This window comes from Oryctolagus cuniculus, chromosome 6 (assembly GCF_964237555.1).
Source record: "Oryctolagus cuniculus chromosome 6, mOryCun1.1, whole genome shotgun sequence".
Classification (NCBI taxonomy): Eukaryota; Metazoa; Chordata; class Mammalia; order Lagomorpha; family Leporidae; genus Oryctolagus; species Oryctolagus cuniculus.
Window position 1 is genome coordinate 148,884,383 of NC_091437.1, and position 26,248 is coordinate 148,910,630.

General features: G+C 42.9%; 1 protein-coding gene across 7 annotated transcripts in view; it reads left to right on the top strand.

The window, feature by feature from the left end:
* TBC1D31 (TBC1 domain family member 31) overlaps positions 1–26,248 on the top strand; it is a 64,125-nt gene that overhangs the window by 33,101 nt on the left and 4,776 nt on the right. For 3 of the 7 annotated variants that reach the window (XM_070075446.1, XM_070075449.1, XM_070075450.1), the window contains 10 exons: positions 101–234; positions 5,721–5,854; positions 6,156–6,335; positions 7,844–8,076; positions 8,993–9,145; positions 10,933–11,068; positions 13,223–13,315; positions 18,806–18,946; positions 19,955–20,149; positions 23,621–23,759. In XM_070075446.1, coding sequence (XP_069931547.1) covers positions 101–234; positions 5,721–5,854; positions 6,156–6,335; positions 7,844–8,076; positions 8,993–9,145; positions 10,933–11,068; positions 13,223–13,315; positions 18,806–18,946; positions 19,955–20,149; positions 23,621–23,759 — 1,538 coding nt within the window. Of the gene's footprint in view, positions 1–100; positions 235–5,720; positions 5,855–6,155; positions 6,336–7,843; positions 8,077–8,992; positions 9,146–10,932; positions 11,069–13,222; positions 13,316–18,805; positions 18,947–19,954; positions 20,150–23,620; positions 23,760–24,043; positions 24,298–26,248 lie in introns of those variants that run through there. The other 4 variants (XM_070075447.1, XM_070075452.1, XM_070075448.1 and 1 more) reach the window with 3 other exon arrangements.

The following is a 26,248-nucleotide window of genomic DNA, read 5'->3' on the forward strand; positions in this document are numbered from 1 at the left end:
CTGTAGCAAATGTTTTATCACGTGACTGTTTTATGTATGTAGATAAATTTTGGGAATAAGTTACTGTTTTCTGGACTTGGTTTCCTTGTCTTGTTCACAGAACCCTATCTGCATTAGCTCACTGGTCTGCCATCTTCAGTGACACACCATATCTTCCACTGTTGGCGTTTCCATTTGTAAAATTATTCCAGAACAACCAGCTCATCTGTTTTGAAGTTATTGCTACTCTCATAAGTAAGTAGATGTTTATTATAGAATGAAACAAGAATGGGTTCTCATACATTTCCCTGATGTCTTTGTACCTTTGTAATGTTTAGCAACTCTAGATTTCTCTACTTTTAAATAAAAAAATATGAAGCAGTCAGATCTGCAGCAAAAAATGAGACATTTCAAACATTTATATGTAAACCTTTCTATATGTAAGGAAATTGGTATGATTACATTTTAGAAGATACTGTTATAGACTGGATTTTGTTGGTAAGAAAGCAGCAGACCCCTCATTTATTAAGTCAGTTATTCATAGACTTGTTACAAACATGTAAAGCACTCGGTGCACAGGGCCTGTTGTTTAGCAACCAAGTGTTGATCACCGTCCTCATCCTTATCACCCCTGGCTAACATTTGCTGCATGCTTTCTGTGTGCCAAGCACTATTCTCAGTGCTTTGCCTTTAAGGTAGGTTGTATTATCCCATTTTTATAGATAAAAGAGACAGAGGCACCAGAGAGCTTAAGTTACCCAAGGTCAGGCTGGGCAGAGCAAGCGTTTGAACCGAGGCGGTCGGCCTCCACGGCCTGAACTCCCAGCCGTTGTGTACTGCCCATTGTCATCAACACAGACAAGTGAGTCTTGCAAAATTTGTCCTGGTAAACTGGCCCCAATGGCTGGGGCTGAACCAGTCCTGAGCCAGGAGCTTCATCTGGGTCTCCCATGTGGATGGCAGGGGCCCAAGTTCTTGGGGCATCCTCTGCTGTTTTCCCAGGCACATTAGCAGGCATCTGAATCAGAAGTAGAGCAACCAGGATTGAACCTGCACCCATATAGAATGTTGGCATTGCAGGTGGCAGTTTAACCTGCTGTACCAGCCCTTAGAGTTTCTCTTTGAAATGATATGAGGTTTTTAGAAAGATATGGGTGATGATTGCATACAAGGGTATTTTTAAAAGTTCATGAAAAATGCATATCATGAAAAAAACTATGAATGGACTTCTAAAGTTTTTTGCACCAAAATAAACTTTTTTTTTCAATATTTATTTTATTCATTTGAAAGAGCTAGAGAGAGAGGTAGAGACAGAGAGAGAGGTCTTCCATCCACTGGTTCACTCCCCAGATGGATACTATGGCCGGAGCTGCACCGATCCGGAGCCAGGAGCCAGGAGCCAGGAGCTTCCTCAGGTCTCGTGCACAGGTGCAGGGGCCCAAGGACTTGGGCCATCTTCTGCTGCTATCCCAGGCCATAACAGAGAGCTGGATCGGAAGAGGAGCAGCCGGGACTAGAACTGGCGCGCATATGAGATGCGTGCACTTCAGGCCAGGACTTTAACCTGCTGCGCCACAGTGCTGACCACTAAACTTACTATTTTTTAAACTATTAATTTACTGTTTCATTTATTTATTAGAGACAGATATACTGAGTGGGGGCTGGAGACAGTAGAGCAGCCAGGACTTGAACTGCTGGCATTGCAGATGGCCCATTGAACTGCTACTGTGCTACAATGCTGTTGGAGGCAGCAGCTTAACCTGCTGTGCTACAATGCCAGCCCCTTTCTGTAAACTTCTTAAGGTACCCTTGTAACATTGTGAGTGTAAGTAATACCTCTGAATTGTATGGTTAAAATGGCAAATTATATATAATTTGCCACAATTAAAGAATAGAAGCAGATTATATCTAATTTAGGTAGGCATGCAGAACTGTGTTTTTTGTTTCTGGTACAATCTTGTTAGATAACTAACATATGGTTATATGCTTAGAAGATTAACTTTTCTTACATGAAACCTTAATTTGGGAGATTATCATTCCTTCTGTAAGAGTTAGCATGAGTAGCTTTGATTTTCATCAAAATTAATTTTATTTGGTAAACATTGACCAAGCTCCCTCTAATGGTTAGCACTATTTGGGATATGCCACTGTTATAAAGGACTTCAGACTTCCAGTCTAGCCTGGGACCTAGAAGAAATTTTGAAGGAAAGCAGTCTCTTCTGTGTATGATTTGGAATATATTTATACAAGTCTTTTCAAACACTGCTTTCATGGCCAGATAGAATCTGCACACCATTATCCTTTCTCTATATTTTGCTGTCAGTCAGCTCTGGCCCTCATCCCCTACCCACACTTGTGTGGTGGCACCAAAGCCGAGTAAAGATACTTAAGGGAAGGCGGATGATTACTGTGTACAGCAGGATTTCTCTCTCACTAGGAAAACAGTGGTCTATTAATCAAGATTAAATAGAGGGGTAGGACTTTGTGTATGTGAGTGGCTTTTTTGTTTTTTGTAAGGATTTATTTATTTATTTGAAAGGTTGAGTGATAGAGGAGATGGAGGTGGAGGAGAGATCTTCCATCTGCTGATTCACTCCCCTTGTGGCTACAACAGGTGGAGCTGGTCCAGGCAGATCTTGGCGCTCCATCCAGGTCTCCCACGTGGATGGCAAGGGCCCAAGCACTTGGGCCACCCTCTGCTACCTTCCCAGGCACATTAGCAGGGAACTAGATGTGAAGTGGAGCACCTGGGATTCGAACCGGTTCTCTGACATGGGCTGCTGGTGTTGTAGGCATCGGTGTAACTCACTGCACCACAATACTGGCCCCTGTGTGTAACATTTTAAGTTCCTAGAACTAGCAGTGTCTGAGACATAATGGGTACTTAGTAAATATTGCTGAACCGGGTTTCTCTTTAAAAGTTAATTTATTTAAGAGCAGTAGTTTGTAAAAGTTAAAATCTTTCTCATGCCTTAGTCTTTGCAAGGTCTTATTTATGACTTAATTACTAACTCAAGTTTTAATGCTCACTACTATGGGGCCAATGTTATGGTACAGTAGGTTAAGCCTCTGACTGCAACACCAGAATGCTATATGGGCACCAGTTTGTGTCCCGACTGCTCCACTCTTGCAGCTCCCTGCTAATGTACCTGGGAAAGCAGTGGAAGATGGTGTAAGTGCTTGGGCTCCTACATACATGTGGGAGACCTGGAAGAAATTCCTGGCTCCTGGCTTCAGCCTGGCCCAGAGTTGAGCTTTGAGGCCATTTGGGGAGTAAACCAGTGGATAGAAGATTCATTCATTTATTCTCTCTCTCTCTCTCTCTCTTTCTCTTTTTCTCTCTCTCCTCCCCTCCCTCCCTCACTCCCTCCTCTCTCTCCTCTAACTCTGCCTTTCAAATAAATAAAAAGAAATATTTTAAAAATAATGAAAATAAATGCTCAATAATAAATGAGGTAACAGTATTCCAGAATTGGAAGATTTTTATAAACCAATAAGTAATCCAATATTCTGCTGATAAAGGCTTCTATTGGTCATTTTTAAAAATTGTATTTATTTACTTGAAAGGCAAAACTATGGGAGTAGGGAGAGAGCTCTTCCATCTACTGGTTCACTCCCCAAATGGTCGCATCAGCCAGGGCTGGGCCAGGCTGAAACCAGGAGTCAGGAGCTTCCTCCAGGTCTCCCACGTGAGCACAGGGGCCCAAGCAGTTGAGCCATCTTCTGCTTTCTCAGGTGCATTAGCAGGGAGGTGGATCAGAAGTAGAACAGCCAGGACTCAAACCAGCACCCATATGGGTTGCCAGTGTGGCAGACGGCAGCTTTACCCACTACACCACAGCAGCAGTTGCTCTATTGATAATTTGAGAGAGAAGATCTCATACCAAAGAATAAAACGGGCTGACATCATGGTGCATCAGGTTAAGCTGCAGCCTGTGATGCCAGCATCCCATCTGGGCACTGGTTCAAGTCCTGGCTGCTCCATTTCCCATCCAGCTCCCTGGTATTGGTGCCTAGGAAGGCAGCCTAGAATTGCCCAAGTGCCTGAGCCCATCACCCATGTGGGAGAGCTGGGTGGAGTTCTGGGCTCCTGTCTTCTGCCTGGCCCAACCCCAGCCATTGCAGCCATTTGGGGAGTAAACCAGTGGATGAAAGATCTCACTTTCTCTCTGTCTCTCCCTCTATCTCTGAAACTCTGTCTTTCAAATAAATAAATAAATCCTTAAAAAAAAAGAATAAAATTACAACTTAATATTGAAAATAAAGCAGTGAATGAACATTTGGCAAAAGGGTCAAGACTCCCACATCCAGTAGCAAAGTCCCTGGGTTTGAGTTCCTGCTGCACTCTTGACTCCATCTTCCTGAAGTGTGCACCCTGGGAGGCAGCACGTGATGACTCAAGTAGTTGGGTCTCTGCCAACAACATAGGAAACCTGGATTAAGTCCCCAGCTCCCTGCTTGGGCTTGGCCTAGCTCTGGCTGTTGTAGGCATTTGGGGAGTGAAACAGCAAATGGGAGCTCTTTTTTTCCATTTGTCTACCTCTAAACTAAAAATTTTAAAATAACAGAGTTTAGTAATAAGTAAAGGAGAAGTTAGAGGCTTTTTGAGCAAAACAAACTTCTATAGGGCTTTTGAGAGTGAGGGGTTGTGCTGATTAGAGAGTACAAGTGACTTGAAGCTAGCCTCAGAAGATCTTCCATCCCCTGGTGCACTCCCCAGATGGCCTTAACCACAGCCATGGCTGTGCCAAGCCAAAGCCTGGAGTCTGGAACACCATCTGGACTCAGGTGGATACAAGGAAGCCACACTGGAACCATCATGTGCTGCCTTCCAAGACGCATTACTGGAAGCTGGATTGGAAGTGGAGTAGGCAGGACTCATACCAGATCCCAAGTGGCAGCCTAACCATCACGCCTCAGCACCCACCCCAGAGCTTTTCTAATTTTAATTACACAGGAATTTTAGTAGATTTGAAGAGATTGGTGTGTTAACATTGATGATGTTTAATGAAGGCTTAAATATACACCTTTTCTAAAAGGGTCATTTGTTAATAGTGAGATCAATAAAATATGAGTCAGCAAGAACCTGAATGACCTTTAACCAGGATCAGGAATACTTTGGGAAATTGGTTTTGTTTGTTTTAATTGAGACTCTTTTCAATGACTGCTTGTAATAATCTGCAAAATTTCTACAAGCCTAAGATAACTGAGTTAACACTATAGTTTTTTTTTGTTTTTGTTTTTGTTTTGTTTGTTTGTTTTTGACAGGCAGAGTGGACAGTGAGAGAGAGAGAAAGGTCTTCCCTTACCGTTGGTTCACCCTCCAATGGCCGCTACGGCTGGCGCACCACACTGATCCGAAGCCAGGAGCCAGGTGCTTCTCCTGGTCTCCCATGCGGGTGCAGGGCCCAAGGACTTGGGCCATCCTCCATTGCACTCCTGGGCCACAGCAGAGAGCCGGCCCGGAAGAGGGGCAACCGGGACAGAATCCGGCACCCCGACCGGGACTAGAACCCAGTGCACCGGCGCCGCAAGGTGGAGGATTAGCCCATTAAGCCGCGGCGCCGGCCAACACTATAGTTTTTAAATCTATTCTTCTACAATTTATAGATTTATTTTTCTCTTATTTATTCATAGTCATATCAAGGACATTAAAAGCGGATATGTTTAAGATTTGCCACATCTATATTGAGAATATAGAAATATATTTAAAAATAAATATTCTTTTGTTTCCCTCATAGTCAATTGGTGTCAACACTGGTTTGAATACTTTCCTAATCCTCCCATCAATATTCTGAGCATGATAGAAAACGTGTTGGCATTTCATGACAAGGAACTGCTACAGCACTTCATCAATCATGATGTAACTTCCCAGGTGAGAGGTATAAGGTTTTAGAAGCTAACGTTGATTCTAGTGTAAATAAAAGGGTTTTCTTCAGGAAATACAATAAGAGGCATACTATATTTTGTATTTTTTAACAGTATTCCATTCTTTTTCTTCATTAAACTGTCTTCCTGAAAGTTTATAGTGGGTCCAAATTAACATACTTCTTTTCATAATTATGTATGTAATATTATAATTTTCATAGCTTAAATCAAATGTAAGAGAATATTATCAGCAACTCTATTTTTACTTTGCCCTAGAAAGCTAATACATTTTTCCTTATTTATTTTAGCTATATGCGTGGCCTCTTCTTGAAACTGTGTTCTCAGAAGTACTGACAAGAGAGGAGTGGCTGAAATTATTTGATAATGTCTTTTCCAACCATCCTTCATTCCTCCTGATGACTGTTGTAGCCTACAACAGATGTTCTAGAGCTCCTTTGCTCAACTGTAATCTCAAAGATGATTTTGAGGTAAATATCCTCGTTCCTAAGAGGGGGTTCTCAAATTCCAATTGAAAAAAATCCATTTATTGTGTTCCTGCTATATGCTGGGCACTGGGGCTAAGTGGCAGCTTGTAGATAAATGTTTTTTAAGAATTTATTTTATTTATCTGAAAGAAAGAGTTAAAGAGTTCTCTCATCCTCTGGTTCACTCCCCAGTGGCTGCAATGGCTAGAGCTGGGCCAGGCCAAAGATCCTGGAACTTCATCCATATCTCCAATGTAGGTGGCAGGGCCCAAGCACTTGGACCATCTTCTGCTGCCTTCAGAGACGTATTAGTGAGGAGCTGGATCAGCAGTGGAGCAGCTGGGACCCAAATCAGCGTCCACAGGGGATGCTGGCATTGGAGGCGGTGGCCTAACCCACCGTGCCACAATGCCTTCTTCCAGCTTATAGATAGTTAAACCTGCAATTCCAGAAGGTGACTAGTCTTAGCAGTTGTAGCTTCCAAAAAGAATCATGATAACGTTGGGGTTTTGTGTTTGTTTTGCCTTTCTAAAGGATACTGAAAACCTGAGTAGCTGTTTATTCTGGGCCTGATCCTCTGAGTGGCCCCCTGGTCTGGGAGAGTGTGGATACTTTTGACTCGTGGAGATGTTAACCAGGAGAGTTTTGAGTCCTGCAAGAAAGTGACTGAAGGGAAGCACCGAGGTGGTTGTAAAAGGAGAGGCTCAGAGCAGTCGTTTAGCGTAGCTGTCAACATGCCTGCGTTACACACTGGAGTATCTGGGTTCCATTCTTGGCTCTAACTGCTGATACCAGCTTCCTGTTAACTCAGACGCTGGGAGGAAGTGGGAAAGTCTCAAGGTGATTGGATTCCTGCCACTCATGTGGGAGAGTTGGCTTGCCTTCCCAGCTCTCAACTTCAGCCCGGCCCAGCCCCAGCCCTGGTTGGCATTTGGGGAGTCTACCTGTAGACTGGGGAGCATGTTCTTTCAGTCATTGTCTCACTCTCTCTCAAATAAATAAATAAAATTTAAGGAAAGAGAAAAGGAGAGGCTCTTTAGGTAAACAGGATGCATTGGTTGGTATTATGTGTTTATGTATGATTTATTTTGTGATTCCTATCAAATTAAACTATTTTTATTAAATGGTCACATGGCACATATGTTTCTATTTTGAATTTAGATCTGCTAATGAAACAACATAAAGTGAAGCCATTTCAGATATTTTTTAAGAATCAAGCTCATTTATTTTCAAGGCCAGTTTATTTTCTGACTTATTTTGGATTGTGGATGCATTCTTTAGATTTCTAATGTATTGGAAACCTTCATTTTTAGTTAAAGTGTAAATCATTTTATTTACAAATGTCATGAAAGTGAATCTTCTATTAAAAACAGGTTAAGAAAAATTTAGTGAATTTGCAAAAAATATCTTAAGGATAAATTCACACTTACATTTTTAAACTTTTGTTTTAATTCTACCTCATCATTGCATTGTTAGGTAAATCTTGATTTAAACACCATGTTTTCTTACAGTATTTTTTTCACCATCGAAATAACCTGGATATAAATGTTGTGATTAGAGAAGTTTATCATCTCATGGAGACCACGCCTAGTAATATCCATCCAGACAGCATGCTTGATGTTTTTACAGCACTGACAAAGGGGCAATATCCAGTATTTAACCAATATCCGACGTTTATTGTGGACTATCAGACACAGGAACGAGAAAGAATAAGGAATGATGAATTGGATTACCTGAGAGAGAGGTAATCATTCAACAGTTGTTCCATGGTAGAAATGAAACCTGTTACAAATACACGAAAGTTTTTAATGCAAAATACATTTAAATTATGAAATATTTGTATAAAATTAAAGTTTGAAGACTGGAAATATTTTTTTAAAGATTTATTTATTGCCAGTGCCCCAGCTCATTAGGCTAATCCTCCGCCTGCAGCACTGGCACCCCGGGTTCTAATCCTGGTTGCTCCTCTTCCAGTCCAGCTCTCTGCTGTGGCCCGGGAGTGCAGTGGAGGATGGCCCAAGTGCTTGGGCCCTGAACCCGCATGGAAGACCAGGAGGAAGCACCAGGCTCCTGGCTTCGGATCGTTGCAGCGCGCCGGCCGTAGCGACCATTTGGGGGGTGAACCAATGGAAAAAGGAAGACCTTTCTCTCTCTCTCTCTCTCACTCTCACTCTCACTGTCTAACTCTGCCTGTCAAAAATAAAAAATAAAGATTTATTTATTTGAAAGTCAGAGTTAGAGAGAGAGAGAGAGAGAGAGGTCTCTTCCATCACTGGTTTACTCCCTAATTGGTCGCAGCAGCCTGAGCTATGCTGATCCGAAGTCAGAAGCCAGGAGCTTCTTCCAGGTCTCCCACATGTGTGCAGGAGCCCAAGCACTTGGGGCCATCTTCTACTGCTCTCCCAGGCCATAGCAGAGCTGGATCGGAAGTGGAGTAGCCGAGACTTGAACCAGTGCCCCTATGGGATGCCAGCATTGCAGGCAGCAGCTTTACTTGCTATGCTACCACCACAACGCTGGCCTCTGGAAATATTTTTAAAGATACTTAATTCTTACACATGGAAGTAAAAATCATTTACTCACTAATCTGATATATGTTTTATGTACTGATTGGGGACTTATGTTTGCATTTTCATAACAACTGATGTTGCCTACTTAAGGCAGACAGTTGAAGATATGCAAGCAGAAGTAGACCAGCAGAGAGTGGAAGATGAAGCTTGGTATGAAAAACAAGAACTACTTCGTAAAGCCGAAGAAACAAGACGACAAATACTCTTACAAGAGGAAGAGAAGATGATGCAGCAGAGGCAGAAGTATGCTTTATCCCTCTAACAATCCGGACTTAGTGAGTTAGCTGGGTGATTTTCATTTCCTTTCATTTTATCATTAAGGAACCACACTGTGTATAGAATTACCCAGCGTAATTTCCATTAAACAAATACTTAATAAGTAGAATATATAGCACTTTCTAAAAAAATGAAATGTAGTTGTAAAATTATACTATTAAATATGGTATCAATTTACACTGATTATTCCCAAGTAACATTAGATCTAATGCACCTTGAAGGACATTATTTAGAAACATCCTCTGATAGGCAGAAATATGTTGTCATAGAGTGCTAGGAAGTTGCCATTAGTGGAATATAATTTTTTAAATTATGTTTTAAACATATTTATATGACCTGACAATTGAAATGAAAAGTACTTATTTCACTGTGCATTTAATACCTTGGAAGAGAGGAAGTATTAAATGCTCATGTAAAGTCTGTGTTAATAAGGTGAAAATGTTTAATTAAATTTATAGAATGAGGAATTAGACTAGGCCTAACTGTTGGGAAACTCACTCTGTGAGTGTTCTTATTCTCGGGTGGAACTTTATGAAACAGATTTCTGTTGTGGGTTTAAAAAGAATTACAGCCGGCGCCACGGCTCACTAGGCTAATCCTCCGCCTAGCGGCGCCGGCACACCTGGTTCTAGTCCCGGTTGGGGCACTGGATTCTGTCCCGGTTGCCCCTCTTCCAGGCCAGCTCTCTGCTGTGGCCAGGGAGTGCAGTGGAGGATGGCCCAAGTGCTTGGGCCCTGCACCCCATGGGAGACCAGGAGAAGCACCTGGCTCCTGCCATCGATCAGCGCGGTGCGCCAGCTGCGGCGGCCATTGGAGGGTGAACCAACGGCCAAGGAAGACCTTTCTCTCTGTCTCTCTCTCTCACTGTCCACTCTGCCTGTCAAAAAAATTAAAAAAAAAAAAATTACCCACCTTGGAGTTTATCAAAACTCAGAGTCCAAGGAGTTATTTTGTTTGCTAAGTCTTTCTCACTTCTTTTCCTGTTGCCTCTATCTCGCTCTCTGCCAGCTGTCTTTTATTTATTTATTTTTTTTTTAGATTTATTTGAAGAGCCGGCGCCATGGCTCACTTGGTTAATCCTCCGCCTGCGGCGCCAGCATCCTCTATGGGCGCCAGGTTCTAGTCCCGGTCACTCCTCTTCCTGTCCAGCTCTCTGCTGTGGCCCAGGAGGGCAGTGGAGGATGGCCCAAGTCCTTGGGCCCTGCACCCCATGGGAGACCAGGAGAAGCACCTGGCTCCTGGCTCCTGCCATCGGATCAGCGCGGTGCACCGGCCGCAGCGGCCATTGGAGGGTGAACCAACGGCAAAGGAAGACCTTTCTCTCTGTCTCTCTCTCTCTCACTGTCCACTCTGCCTGTCAAAAAAAAAAAAAAAAAAAAAAATAATTACAGACCTGAGCCATTAGTGTGCTCCTAAAATTCTAAGAGGAAATGTGTGCCATGTTTGATAGCATTAGAGCGTTTTCTTGGCATTCTTCCTTCAAATAAAGGACATCAATTCTATTGAAATGATGTGAGTCCAGTAGAGCTGCTAGAAGTTTGAGTGAAAAGAATGGCCGGTCTTGTCATGTCATCATCGTGAGTGTAGACTTGTGTAATTGGGCATCCTTCACTCACATGTCAAGCAGCGTTGTGCTACAGTGGCACCAGTTAAACTGTGAAAGTGTACCAAAATAGGTAGCAGGAAGCTATTACTGTGAAAACAACGTAGACGCTATTGGTGAATGCTTGTCCTTGATGTATCTTGTACTCAAGACTTGCTGCTGCGAAGAGAGAGCTGAAGATAAAGGAAATGCACTTACAGGATGCTGCGAGAAGGCGTTTGCTGCAGCTTCAGCAAGATCAGCGTGAGATGGAGCTGCGAAGGCTGGATGATGAAATTGAGAGAAAGGTTCGGTGTGCTTGGTTCCAGTTCTCAGGCATCTCCATGTGGTCTCATTCACTGTGGTGAGGGATGGGCATTTAGCCTGGTAGGTAGGACACCCATGTCCCACGTCACAGTACCTGAGTTTGATACCCAGTTCTGGATCCTGACTGTTGCTTCCTGCTAATGCAGACCCTAGGAGGCAGCAGACAGCGGCTCAAGTACTTGAGTCCTTCCCAACCACTCTGAGGCCTGAAGGGAGGGTCTGGCTCCCAGCTTCAGCCTGTCCCTGTCCCTGTCCCAGCCCCAGCCATCACAGACATCTGGGGAGTGAGCCAGTGGATAGGAACTCGTATTTGTCTCTCTCGCAAATAAGTAAGCCCCTGTATATACTTCATCTCTCTCTTGCTCTGCTCCTGAGCCAGGTCCACACGGTTTGAATGGCAGTAGCTTGGTAATGTTTGGTGAGCTAAGCCTAGTTCTCGTGTTAGTCTTCCCTTTCAGGGATTTCCTCAGTATTCAGGTGTTCAGCACTGCAAACAGACTTTGAGGATTGTGCTGCTCTCTCTGAGCCACTACCTCTTTCCATCCTATTGGAATTTTTATTAAGAATTACTGAATTTAAGCATTAATTTAGGGAGTTTCAATCCTAGCTTTCATGAAATAATAAAATCTTTAAGTCTTTTGAAATATTTTTATCTACTACAAATCTATTTTTATAGTGTGAAAGTCCTTTTGTTTAAAGCTAATTTTAAACTGGATTTTAAAATCTGCAGTTCCTTTCTATTATCTCATCCAGTGAGTAAGATTTATGTTACATTATTGCAGAAAAGTTGTGTGTTCTTTGCCAAAAGTTATACAGGCTCAGAGCTCTGCTGTCTTTATTCTAAACACTTGTGAGATAAAGGAAGGCGTTTATTGGTCAGGGAATCCTAAAAAGCCCATTCAGTGTCCCGACCTGGCCTCTGGCTACGCTTCCAGCCTCCTGTCCTGCCAGCTGCCAAGACCCCACTTATAGTTCCGACTCCAGCAGGAAAGGCTGGCTGAGTCCAAAGTGACGGTGCAGGTAACCAAGGACATCTGTTAGCAGGAAGCAAAGTGGATCTGTTCCTGCTCTGGCACACAGCTGTTTGCATTTCCAAAAATTCATAAGCAGAAGAGCTTTTGTAGTTGAAATTCCTAAGATGTTATTTGCCGTGCCAAACCTCCCTTCTGCTCCGGGCATTGTGGCATTGTGACTACTCTCGTTCCTCGCAGTTCAGCTGCTTAAGTCACCTCCTTAAGTTAGCTGCTTTCCATGCTGTGTTTTTCTCCCCCTTAGATGTGTGTCTCTGCATATCCCACGTATTCTTGTTTGTACTGTTTCTTCTAATATAGATGTTGAATGGCATGTCTTTTAGTCAAGAATATCTAGCACTTTACCCTGTGAGTGCAGGCAGTAATGCAGTCATTACAAGTTTGCCAAATGAATGCATGGAAGTAGATGGCTGATTGGTTATGGTTTCTGTTGTTTAAAAAAAAAAAGTTGTTTGAAACATTTATTATGTGTTTTGTTCTCATCCACAAGAATGATTGGAGCTTTAGGCAGACAGATATTCAAGATGAATCTGAAGCTTCTGTAGTCCAGAGAGTACCTCATCCAAACCCTCCCGTACGTAGCACTGAGAAGCTTCCAAGTAATTAAACTTTGGAAAAGGATGAGCTCTAAATTAACTAAGTCTGAGCAAAGCACTTCCAGGTTGAGTAGTCCATGATAATTTTAACCCCAGAGTATTAGTTGTCATAGCAAATTTATAAAAAATGTAGAAATTTACTCAAAAAGAACATTAAATAAATGTTACATTTTATGAGACTAAACATTCTCTGTTTCTCTATATCCCAAATTTAAATTGCTCAGGTTTTTCTCACTCATTATTGGTTACTGTAAGAGCTGCCATCTGTTCTTCCAGGCTGGGTGGATGAACATATGGGAATCTTTTTTAAAAAATTAAACAACTTTCATTCGGAGATTATTCCTAGATTCCACATGAGTCTTAATATATTGTCACCTACTCTGATTTCAGAAATCTCCTTCCTATTCTAAATCCTCTAACTTGGTTGTTGAGATGGTAAGATTACTAAACCCATTAAGAATTATTTTTACATTATTTTTGGTATTCACAGTTTGTTGTTTGGCCATAGGTACAAATGAGAGATCAAGAAATTGCTAGCACAGCCAAAGACCTCGAAATGAGACAGCTGGAACTCGAATCACAAAGAAGACTTTATGAGAAGGTATAAATCAGTTAATTTCCAATATAAGAGGAGCAGTTTGTATAAACCCTGTTTGGACTGTATTTACTCAGAGTTTCCTGACGTTCCCGTTCTTTGCTTCTAAGCAGAATGTGAATGTCATGCAGGATTGTAAGGTAGCCAAGATGTCTGAATGTACAGTTTGTTGTAATTCTTCAGTTCGTGTTTCTGTTTGCAGCTTAGTTAAGTTTGCGAAGCACCAGATGTAAACCCCAGATTTTGCCTCAGGATCTTCTACCGACTCACTGAGTTTTCCTGTATGTCCGTAACAGGGACTGCAAAATTATCCCAATACTTCACAAGACTCCTGTAAGGTAGATCAGACGAGAGCTAAAGTACTTTAAACTTGAGGCATCTACAATGAAATCGGTAAACATCTACTTAGTACAGGCAATTCAGTTTTCAGACACTGGAAAAAGGAGCTGTGTTTATATAAATTTTTATTATTTGATAAAATAATTTGTTACTCATTTATTTCGTGTTGAAAACATAAGTTTTTACTTCTTTCAGCTTCTTAAAGCCAGACTTTGAGCTGGATATTAGTTATAACTGTGAATTCATAACAGGTAACATACATATGGTTGTTAGCCACATTAAGTAAGATGTAAAATATATTGTGCCCATTTGTATCTTATAACCCCCTTTTTTTAAATGTACTGAATTTCTTCTAAAAACTAAACAAGGAATTTACAGTTTGGGTAGGTCCCCTGTTTTGATTTGGATGTAATTCATTTGGAGCATGCTCAAGGTTAGTTTTTACTTTATTTTCATGAGGAGATGGCACTAAGGAAACCAATAATTTCCAAATTAACAGAAAATTTACAATAAAGATTTTCAAATATTTTTCTCTCAGATTCTTAACTGTTAACATTTTGCCAAATTTGCTCTCCCTTTCTCTTTTTTTTAATTTATTTTATTTGAAAGGCAAAGGGAGAGAGAGAGAGAAAGAGAGAGAGGTCTTCCATCCGCTGGTTCACTCCCCAAATAGCTGCAATGGCCGGAGCTGCGTCCATCTGAAGCCAGGAGCCAGGAACTTCTTCCGGGTTTCCCACATGGGTGCAGGGGCCCAAGGACTTGGGCCATCTTCCACTGCTTTCCCAGGCCATGGCAGAGAGCTGGGTCAGAAGTGGAGAAGCTGGGACTCAAACTGGCTCCCATATGGGATGCCAGTGCTGCAGACCAGAGCTTTAACCCGCTGCACCACAGCGCCAGCCCTTCCCTCTCTCTACACACACACACACACACACACACACACACACTTTTTTCCTTGAACTGTTTAAGTTCTAGGCTTACTCTCTAAATATTCCAGTGTTAAGTTTTCTAAAGCCAATAGATCTTCCTACAAAACTACAGTATAATTATTGAAGTCAGAAAATTAGCATAATATCTAATAGTTAGATTTGATCAGTTGTCCCAAAAATGTCCATCTACGATCATCCAATTTTATATGTCTTTTTAAAATTGGAACCTTTCCTGCGTCTTCCTCCTATTCGTGCATTGAGAGTTGTGGAAGCTGTAGCAAATACTGTAGACTGCCTTCAGCTAGCATTTGTTTCTTCATGATGAGATTCAAGCTATATACTTTAGGTAGGAATGGCAGTAGTGATGTTGAATTTCTTTCTGTGTCTCAGAAATGTTTACTAGTCCCTTTTGGCTGTCCTTTAAAAAAAAAAAAAATTATTCTATTTACTTGAAAGGCAGAGTTACAGAGAGAGGTCTTGGGCCATCTTTCACTGCTTTCCCAGGCCATAAGCAGGGAGCTGGATCAGAGGTGGAGCAGCCAGGACTTGAACCAGTGATTATAGGGGATGCCGGTACTGCAGATGGCAGCATAACCTGCTGTACCACAATGCCTGCTCATTTGGGTGTCTTTTGAAAGAAGTCAAACCTTGTATTAAAGAGTTGAACTACTCAACAAAACTAACTTAAGAAACCATGACCTGATTAAGTACAGGCAAAATGCTGAATTAATCTTTCAGATTGGCTTTAGTGATCAACACTTTACCTGCCAACCTTATCTCCTACATTAGATTAATTCAGTGTCTATTTCTTTTTTCTTTTTTTAAAGATTTATTTATTTATTTGAAAGAGTTACACAGAGATAGAAGGAAAGGCAGAGAGAGAGGTCTTCCATCCGCTGGTTCACTCCCCAGTTGTCCGCAATGGCCAGAGCTGCGCCGATCCGAAGCCAGGAGCCAGGAGCCAGGAGCTTCTTTCAGGTCTTCAATGTGGGTGCAGGGTCCCAAGACCTTGGGCCATCTTCTACTGCTTTCCCAGGCCGTAGCAGAGAGCTGGATCGGAAGTGGAGCAGCTGGGACTCGAACCTGTGCCCATATGGGATGCTGGCACTGTAGGCAACGGTTTAACCCGCTGCACCACATTGCCGGCCCTTCAGTGTCTATTTATAAAGATAACTACAGAAAACAGACAATATAGACAATATTGTGATTACCTCTGTTGAAAATATGCATTCAACACTCCATATATGTCCATATCAAATACAATTTTTAAACAAAAGAATAAAACTAGGCACAGATTAAAAATAACAACAACAACAGAATGAATAACCGTAGTCCAGATCCCTTCCCTTCTTCGTCTTCCAGGCCCTTGTTTCACCGTCTGTTTTCTGGCGGGTGTCTCTCACACATCCACACCCTCCACTTGGTATAATACTGGCCTTGCAGAATCGCTGTGAGGGTGGAATGACCGCTCTGGCTAGGACTCCCAGAACTCAAGGAAAACCCTTACACTCCCAGTTACGGGCATTACTGTAGAGGATACAGCTTAAAATCAGCAAAGGTAAAAGGCACATCAGGGAGAGACCAGGCCGCAGCTTCCAGCTGTCCTGTCCTGGCGGAGTTGTGCAGGTATGGCTGTAACGTTCCCTGCGAAGCTGTGTGATAGTACAGAGCATCACGCACCAGCCAGGCTCCTTCAGGCCTTAGTGGGCAGGGTTCTACTGGGTTATGCAGGCACGGAGTACACACTTGGCTGCCCTTCGCCGCTTTCTCTCCTCTCAAATATCAGATCAAACTGATAGAGCCTGGGCCGTGGCTCCCAGCTTAGTAAGCGGCATGGCCACAGGCAAGGCATCCCAAGGGCTTGGAGGTTGTTTCCCCAGAGCTGGTCAAGGGTCGGTCAGTCTTTTTGGAATATGTAGGGTTTGAAGAATTCAGGCCTACTGAGTTTTGTCGGATACATAGTATGTGCTGGATAGATATTAGTTTCTTCCCTCCCCCTTAGCCTAAAGAGTTTTATTATTTTTAAAAAATGATTAACAACTTCCTTCACCCATGTGTTCTTCATACCACCCCTCTTATCTTTACTTCTCTTCACCATTTTTAGATTTCTGTTGCTTCTTCCTGATCCTTAATCTCCATAGAAACCTGATTTTATCTCTTAATGGAGTACCTAAAATTCCATGCTTGCTGCTTTTCTTTTCTGCGTAATAAAATTATTTCTCCAAATGGCTGCATATCTTTGTAGTTGTCATTTCTAGTGATTGTTGATGAACCATAACTTATTTAAACTTTTTCCTGTTTGATATTTGTTTTATAGTTTTTGGCATTAAAAATCATGCATAAAACTCTTCTGCATTTAATTGAAAATATTTTTACTTTCAGCTAATTAACAAAGATAATTATGCCACCTGTAAATAATTAGAAAAGTTTTTTAAAACCCCTCTATCAAAAAGTCTCAATTGCTGATTTTGCTAATGGCAATAAGTGAGATTATTTGGTACATACAATTTGTATTTTCCTTTTTTAAGTTAAATCTTCATGAAGATTGTTTGCTGTCCTTCCCCCAACCATTGTACCCTAGCAATCACTAATCTACTGCCTGTCTCTGTGGATTTACCTGTTTGGACATTGCATATGAATGGAGTCTTACAATGTGTGGTCTTTTCACGATTGGTTTCTCTCACTTGGCATATTTTCAGGTTCATTCATGTTGTGGCATGAGTCAGTATTTCACTCCTTTGATGTGGTTGAAGAGTCCATTGTATGAATAGGCCACATTTTGTTTTTATACTTCTCATTGGGTGGACATATGGATGGTTTCCACTTTTTTGCTATGATGAGTATTGCTGCTATGAACACTCATCTACAACTTCTCGTGTGGATATTGTTTTAAGTTCTCTTGGATACATACCCAGGAGTAGAGAGTTCCAGTTTCTCCACATTCTCATAAACTTTTTGCCTGTTCTTTTGATTACAGCCACATTAGTGGATGTGGAGTAGGATCTTACTGTGGTTTTGATTTAATATTTCTCTAATGACTATGTTAAGAGTTTTTTATATTTTTATTGGCCTTTTTATATTTTCTTTGCAAATAATGTGTTTAATGTCTACTCAAAGTATGTATGGGTCATTCTTTCAAACTTAAACTGTCATGTAATTTTTTGTTGAAAATTAGAAATTTTAATAATATGGCAGTTCTGGGATCGGATTCCTCTGCTGCTACTTCCTTTCTTGTTATTTCTTTGCTTAGTGACTTTCTGAACTAATTCTGCATATTCCTGGACATGTGTGAGCCACTGCAGTCTCTTCTCCACTTAGGAGTTAGCTAATCACTGGACAGAGATTTCCTGATCAGATACTTTGAACCAGAGAGCTCCTAGTGTTTGCTGAGGGACTCTGCACACACCCAGCGAGGCAGTTTTTACAGCTCTAACATAGATTTCACTTCCTGTACAATGCCTGGAAGTTAACCCGACGTGGGAGCTTAGACTCTCCCGAGATGTGAGTACCTGGTCATTGGCAAGTGCATACCCTTCCTTACACACATGGAGGAGCTCTGCAAAGCCTCCTGTGCACATGGGATTCCTCGGATTTTCTTATTCAGTTTATGTTAGCCTATCATTTGTTCTACCCATCATCCACAGGCTCAGGTAGTTAAGGTGTTGAACAGTTTCTCCTAATGACTTCCAGCAGTCATCCCAGGGAAAAGGCTGGTTGCACTAGGTGAGTTCTGAGCGAGCGCTGGAAGTGGGGTCTGCCAGGGCGTCCCCAGCCCGGTCCGTACCGGCAGTTCTGCACAAATGGTGATTTCCAGGAGCTCCAGCCCTGCCCTTCCCCCTCCGTCTGCTACGAGGCTGCTGATTTTCAAGGCTAGTATGGAGCTTGGGAGTAGGTTAGGAACAGCAGTAATGCAAGTTACAACCACAGAAAGCTTGCTTTTCCTACTGAGGTTCAGCCATTTTTATGAATAAAAATTTGCTACAAGTGTTAGGTCAATTTAAGTAATTCTGACAAGTTTTGACATTATCCTCAGTGCTACCATGGAGAAGAGAATTTTCAGAGGTCTTGGTCGTTTTTGATGTCACTAATGTTTGCATATCACTTTGAAAATTAGATGATTGTATTGTTCATTTGTGTGCATGTTATGGTGTTCTGAAGAAGAAAAGTCATTTTCATATTCTAGCATTTTTATATAGATAAGTGATTTTTTTACAAATGATTTTTTTAAAAGAATCTTACCAGAAGTCAAGAAGCTGTTGCAAAAGAAATACGAGAAGAGGCAGATGCCTATAGACGAAAAGTGCATCTTGAAGAAGACCTGTTTCATAGACTGATAGACACCGACCAGACTCAGAGCCAGAAGGCTCAGCAGGTAAGAGACTGGTATGAACAGGGGAATTCTGCAGACAGCCGATGTGATGTCTGGGCTTCCTTGTCAGCTTTTAGAATCAAATTCCTTGCTTTATTTGCAAGCTGCCTACTTCTGTTACAGTCATGTACATGTATCTTTCATACCCTTTGAGAATTTTTAATACTTCAGCTGAAAAATGAAGGAAACAGCAACTTTACAAATTATACTGTGCTCTGTCTCAGAAACTGTCCCTGGGCTCACGAGGCTGCGGATCATCGGGTCCCAGGCTCTATGCAAGCCACTTCCCGAGAATATTCTGTGGAGTGTTAATAACTATTCTATTACTAAAGTGAGGGGTGGTCAAATAAGTATTGGAAACACTGTCTTAACGTTGGGTCTTTTCCTTGCAAGTTTGCACCTTGCAAGATATTATACTTTGTGAATCTTAAGAAAATGTCCCAAACTTATTTTCCAGAGTACCCTTATGGAAATGCTGACTTAAATGAATTGAAGTCACACTTGAGACAATCCAAAAAGAACTTTATCTGTTATTCCTCTAACAAAATGTTAAATGGGTACACATGAGGGCCTGGTCCTGTTCTAAAAACTAGGAACAGTGGAAGGTGGAGACTGTTCAACAGCAGTCTCGTAGCCAATTCTCCCAAAATATCCCACTTTAGTAAGTTTTTGTCCACCATGTAAAACTGGGCTCTTTTGACTCCCTTTCAGAGTGTTGAAAACACGAGAATTGTTGAATCTCACCCATCCCCTAGAAATTCATGACTTTGGCTGTACATTAGAATCGACTTGAAGAGCTTTGTAAAAGTACCAGCGCCCAGCTGCCCGGGTGGTAGATTTCACTGGTTTGTTGTGAGGCTGGGACATCAGTTTGCTTTAAGCAATTGTAATATGCAGCCAGGGTTGCAAGCAAGCAACCTAGACACTTGGATACTGTAAATGGGTTTATATGTGCTGTGTGTACGTGTACACAGTCTGACCTTGTTTCCGGAACTTACAACTTTTTCTAAGATAATTGAAGAAAATTTGGACCAAGCTGAACAAGCATGCCTAAATACTGACTGGCAGATTCAAACTTTATATAAACAAAAATGCGATGATTTACAGCGAGATGAATGTTACCAGGAAGTAGCCAGACTCCTTCAGGAAAACAGGAGGAAAGAAATAGAGGTATTAAAAGCAATGATGGAGGAGGAAGCCATGAAGGTAGGAGTAGTGTTAGAAGTTTTTACTATTAACCATTTAGATTTTGAAATAGCATATAAGTCAAATGAGAAAAATATGAAGCCAAGTAATTTTTGTTGAAAGGTAATAATCTAATTTTACTGTATGTTTCTCAGATAAGTTGCCTAAACTGATGCTGCCTAAAAATAACCAGGCATCTTTCTCATTTCTATCAGTGTAACTGAACTTCTCAGCCTCCCTGATGGGTCCTGGCTGATTGGATAATATTAATTCTTGAATTTACCTAATTCTTTATACTTAACCATGTAAATGATTTTGATTATGTAGAAATTATATATAGCTGCCAATATTAAAACCCAAAATAGTAGTACCTATACACGGGATAGAATGGTTCCTTTTCTTTTTTTTTTTTTCTGAGAAACTCTGCAAGTAGGTAGTCCAGGGTTCAGCATGCCTCCGAGGTCATCGGCACCATGACCTCCTTAGCCGTTCTGCACTGCTGCACTTCTAGTGTACGGCTTTCATCCCAAGGACACCTTACCCTCCGAGTGACTGCTGGAGTTCTGGCCATCACATCTACATTCTGATAGGATGAAGGCTTGCCACAGTGTTCTATCTCCCGTCAGAGTCAGCTCCTTTCCAAAGGTGTCCCCTGTCATATTTCTAGCTGGGAAAAAAAAGTGATTTTGTGCAGGGAGTTGTCATCCCAGATACAATTAAGATTCTATTCCTGCAACTTGAGTTGGAAGAGGCCAGTCTGGTCTCAAAGTGGAGGTAAAACTGCCACCCAGTCGCCCCCAGCCCGACTCTGGCCATCATCACTGCCGCCGTGGGGAGGAGGGCCATGACCCAAAGCAACCAGAGCAGTTGAGGAAACTGTTGATTGGTGTTTGAGCTTTGAAACTACAGATGATGGTTGGAGAGAACATTTTGAGAAATGGGGCACACTCACAGACTGTGTGGTAATGAGAGACCCTCAAACGAAGCGTTTCAGGGGCTTTGGTTTTGTGACTTACTCTTGTTGAAGAAGCAGACGTAGCAATGTGTGCTTGACCACACAAGGTCAATGGGCGTGTTGTGGAGCCAAAGAGAGCTGTTTCTAGAGAGGATTCGGTAAAGCCTGGTGCCCCTCTCACATTGGAGAAGGTTTTTGTTGGTAGTGTGAAAGAAGATACAGAGGAATATAATCTGAGAGACGGCGTTGAGAAGTATGGCACAATTGAAACCATGGAAGTTATGGAAGACAGGCAGAGTGGGGGAAAGAGGATTTGCTTTGGTGACTTTTGATGATCATGATACAGTTGATAAACTTGTTGTTCAGAAATACTTCACTATTAATGGGCAGAGTTGTGAAGTGAAAAATGGCCTTTCTCAACAAGAGATGCCGTCTGCTGCTGGATCACCAAGAGACGGCGGAGGGGGATCCGACAGCTTTATGCGTCATGGAGGGAACCTTGGAGGTGGTGGAGGTCATGTTGGCCGTGGTGGAAACCTCGGTGGACGAGGAGCTATGGAGGCGGAGGTGGTGGCAGCAGAGGAGGTTATGGAGGAGGGACGGTGGTTACAATGGTTTTGGAGACGGTAGCAACTCTAGTGGTGGTCCTGGTTATAGCAGCAGAAGAGGCTGTGGTGGTGGATCAGGATCTGGAAACCAAAGTGGTGAATATGGCAGAGGAGGAGGATACGGTGGTCACCACGGAGGAGGAAATTTTGGAGGTAACGGTGGTGGTGGTGGAAACTAAGATGATCTTGGTAATCATCCTGGACTACAGCAATCAAATCACCTACCCGTGAAGGGGGCAGTTTTGGTGGAAGCAGCTCGGGCAGTCCCTGTGGTGGTGGCTGTGGATCTGGTGGTGGAAGTGGTGGCTGTGGCAGCAGAAGGTTCTAAAACCAGAAAAGAACTGCAGTTCTTAGCAGGAGAGAGGGCGAGGAGTGGTGAGGAAAGCTGCCGGTTACTTTGAGACAGTCGTCCCAAACTGTGAAAATCTGCACAGTCAGAAAAGTGACTGCAGCTTAAACAGGAAAGCCTTCTGCTCAGGGCTGTCCTAGCCCCCGTTTGCAAAAAGTGCAGCTTTGCATGAATGCAGTGTGGTGTCAGGTGTACATTCCTGAGTTCTTTCGTCGGTTGTAGCTTTGTCTTCTCCTTTTCTTTACATTGCATCGGGTTTATCACCCTGTGGTAGTGGTACCAGGAATAAAAAATCAAGGATTTTTTAACTTTTCAAAAAAAAAAGATTTCATTCCTAAAGAAGAATTAGAATGGATTGTTGAAGAGGCAGCTAAGAATAAATGTCACACATACGTACTCTTGGTTGATTGTCCCAACAGCTCTGTGATCTATCCTTTGTAGAGATTATCCGATGCACCATGGACTTTCTAAAGACACAGCAAAGCTGGGGAGAGTTCAAGGTCGTGATAACTGGCTTTGTTATCGCTCTGTGTGCTGTGCCAGTGTCTGTTCTAAAAGTGTGCCTCTTACAGTCAGTTGCTGTCAAGTTGCTATTCCATGTTCCTTTTCCTGCTCCCCCATCCCAGGGGCCTGGGGCTGTGTCTTCTAGCCCTTTCCTTCAAGAACAGGAAAGGAGGTCTTGAGGAGGGTGGAGGAGATGTCAGAACACCCAGGCTGTTCTCAGGCAAACTGGGTCCACCTGGCTCTTGAAGGAGGGGGGGATTGGTGCTGAGGACTGACCTGTCTGGTGTGGCTGCACGCTACGTAGACAGAATCCTGGTAAGCACCTGTCACACAGGAGAAGTCCTTTTTGTCTGGTGTTCTGCCTTCTCAAGCTAACTTGTCTGCTGTGTGGCCTTGGGAAATGGCTTACACCACAGAGAAGGAGCTCTGCCGTCTGTCCTGGCCCTCATATTCTGTCATTCTTTAAAGTTTCTGTTAAGTTTTGTTTTCATGCAATGGTATTTCTGTAACATATAAAAATCATATTTGTGCTTTCATGTGAAAGCTATAACATTTGTAGAATATTGGCAAATTTAATTTTATTATTCTAGTCACCCTCTGATTGAATTGAAGATAATTTTATTTTTCACTTTATGGAGAAGAAAGTAGGGGCTGCCCAAAATCAGTTGACTGCCCTCTGGTCATCCTGTGTACCAGATCTGGATAAGAGTTTGTTCTCTGAATTTTGTAGGCTTTATTCTTAAAGCGTAACATTCAAAATAATTGCCATTAATTCAGAACTCAGTCTCATGAGATTCGACACTAAAAGTGAACGGAAATGTACTGTTATTTGAGCAACACTAGGAACCTGCACGTGTGCTTCCTGGCACTCAGAGGTGCTGAGTGGTGCCTGAACGAGCCTCCACGTTCACCTTGTGCCAACACGGGCAAGCCCTGTCCCCAGAACACCCAGCAGGTGCTGGGGAGCTGAAAGGCGGGTGGGAGAGCGAGCAGGAGGGGTCCTGCCCTGTAGGTGCTTGCATTGCCACAACTCTGATAGACTCTTTCTCCACCCCCTCCACCTACTTGTTTTTTAGTGGAAGGAAGCTGAGGAAAAGGAGTTTCATTTGAGATCAGAAAAGAAAGCTTCTGCCCTTTCCGATGCGTCTAGAAGGTGGTTTTTAAAGCAGCAGATAGGTGCTGCGTTAGCACATGCCGAAAATCCGTCTCCCAAAGGTGAGTGGCCGTCATTCTCCCTCTGGCATTTCAGATGCCTGCTTCTGTTGAAGAAATCCTAGACGTGTGTTTTGGCACTTTTGTTCCAAATCGTTGCTCCACTGGGAAAGGTTTTCACATGACCATGTGCTTGGTGGGGAAGAGGGAGCTGAGGAGATGGGACTGTTAGCAAAACAGCTCCCGTGGGGCCGGTGCTGTGGCTTAACGGATAAAGCCGCCACCTGCAGTGCTGGCATCCCATATGGGCGCCAGTTTGAGACTCAGCTGCTCCACTTCTGATCCAGCTCCCTGCTATGGCCTGGGACAGCAGTAGAAGATGGCCCAAGTCCTTGGGGCCCTGCACCCTCATGAGAGACCTGGAACAATCTTCTGGCTCCTGGCTTCAGATCAGCACAGCTCTGGCCGCTGCAGTCAATTGGGGAGTGAACCAGCAGGTGGAAGACCTCTCTCTCTCTCTCTCTCTTTCTTTGTCTCTCTGCCTCTCCTCTTTCTGTGTAACTCTTTCAAATAAATAAATCTTTAAAAAAAAGAAAAAAAATAGCTCCCACATAGAAGTGAAATTGACTCTTCGACATGCAATGACTTTGAACAGTCTTCGTCTTAACTGTTGAGGAACAGTTTTATAATATATATATACATACACACGCACACACACATGCACGCACGCACAATTTGTTGAACTCTTAGTATAGAGTTAGTCATATGTGTATAAAGTTAATTGAGGCCAGTGCAACGGCTCAATAGGCTAATCCTCTGCCTGCGGCACTGGCACACCAGGCTCTAGTCCCGGTCGGGGCGCTGGATTCTGTCCAGGTTGCTCTTCTTCCAGTCCAGCTCTCTGCTGTAGCCCGGGAAGGCAGTGGAGGATGGCCCAAGTGCTTAGGCTCTGCACCCACATGAAAGACCAGGGGAAGAGGTGCACCTGGCTCCTGGCTTCGCATCAGCGCGGTGCGCAGGCCGCAGCGCGGTGGCCACGGTGGCCATTGGGGGGTGAACCAACGGAAAAGGAAGACCTTTCTCTCTGTCTCTCTCTCTCACTGTCCACTCTGGCTGTCAAAAAATAAATAAATAAAATAAATAAAGTTAATTGAAAATAGATGTCAGTAAAAACTAAGAATGGGAATAGGAGAGGGAGGAAGCAGAGGGGTGGGAGTGTGAGTGGGAGGATGGGTAAGAATCACTAGGTCCCGAAAGTTGTATTTATGAAATGCATGAAGTTTGCATTCCTTAAATAAAAGGTTTCTGGGGTGGGGGTGGGGACAGCTCCAGTGAAGAGAAGGGCCACAAGCGTCCTGTGGCTCTGTCTACTCCCTGGACGTCTTCAGTTAAAGTGCGATTTGTGCCAAGTGCTGTTTCTCGTTGACCTTAGAACTCTGTGCTTTGCCAACGGCTCTCAGAACAATAGTGTACTGAAGTACCACGAGGAAAGTCCAGGATTGATCGAGCATCCCATTCTTGTGCAAAGCTCATAGTGACATCTACTGGAAAATCAAAATTACAGCTGAAAATTCTAAAACACAGTACAGATGCAGGGAACTTGGGTTGACTGTATTTTGTACTGTTGCAATCATTTATACTGGATATGCATAAGTTTTCAAAGTAACAACTTTACTGACATAGAATCACATGCCGTACAAGTCACCTGATTAAAGTATATGATTGAATGTTATTATATTCCTGTTTACTAGGAGACATTCAGAATTTTGCAACCACCACCATCGGCAATTTTAGAATATTTTGATGCCCTAAAATAAACCTTGTGCCCTTTAGCGGTCACGGTCACTCTCCATTTCCCCCTACTGCCTCCCAGCCCCTGGAAACCAATGGTCTACTTTTCTGTCTCCAGATTTGCCTGTTGAGGAAGTTTCGTAAGGGTAGAATCATACAATACATGATTTTTGTGTGTCTGGCTTCTTTCAGTTGGCATCGTGTTTTGGGGTCCCACCATGCCAGGCGTAGCGTCTGTCAGTACTTGTTCCTTTTCATTACCAAGTCACAGCCATCCTATGGGATGTCATCCTTTGTCCTTTCATCAGTTGATGGACATTTGTTTCTACTTTTTGACCTTTTTTTAAGAAAAGATGTATTTATTTCAAAGTCAGAGTTATAGAGAAAGAAAAAGAGACAAAGAGAAATATCTTCCATCCATCTGCTGGTGCACTCCCCAAATGGCTGCAACAGCAAGGGCTGGGACAGGCTGAAGCCGGGAGCCAGGAGCTTCTTCCAGGTCTCCCATCGTGGGAGGCAGGGCCCCAAGCACTTGGGCCATCTCTGCTGCTTTCCCAGGTGCATTAGCAGAGAGCTGGATTGGAAGTGCAGCGGCCAGGACTTGAATCAGTGCTCATGTGGGATGCTGGTCCCATAGGCTTAACCCACCTCACCACAACACCAGCCCCACACTTTATACCTTTCATGAATAATGCAGCTATTTTACATTTGAAAAGTAAAAAATGGGATGGCACTATGGCACGGCGGGTTAACACCCTGGC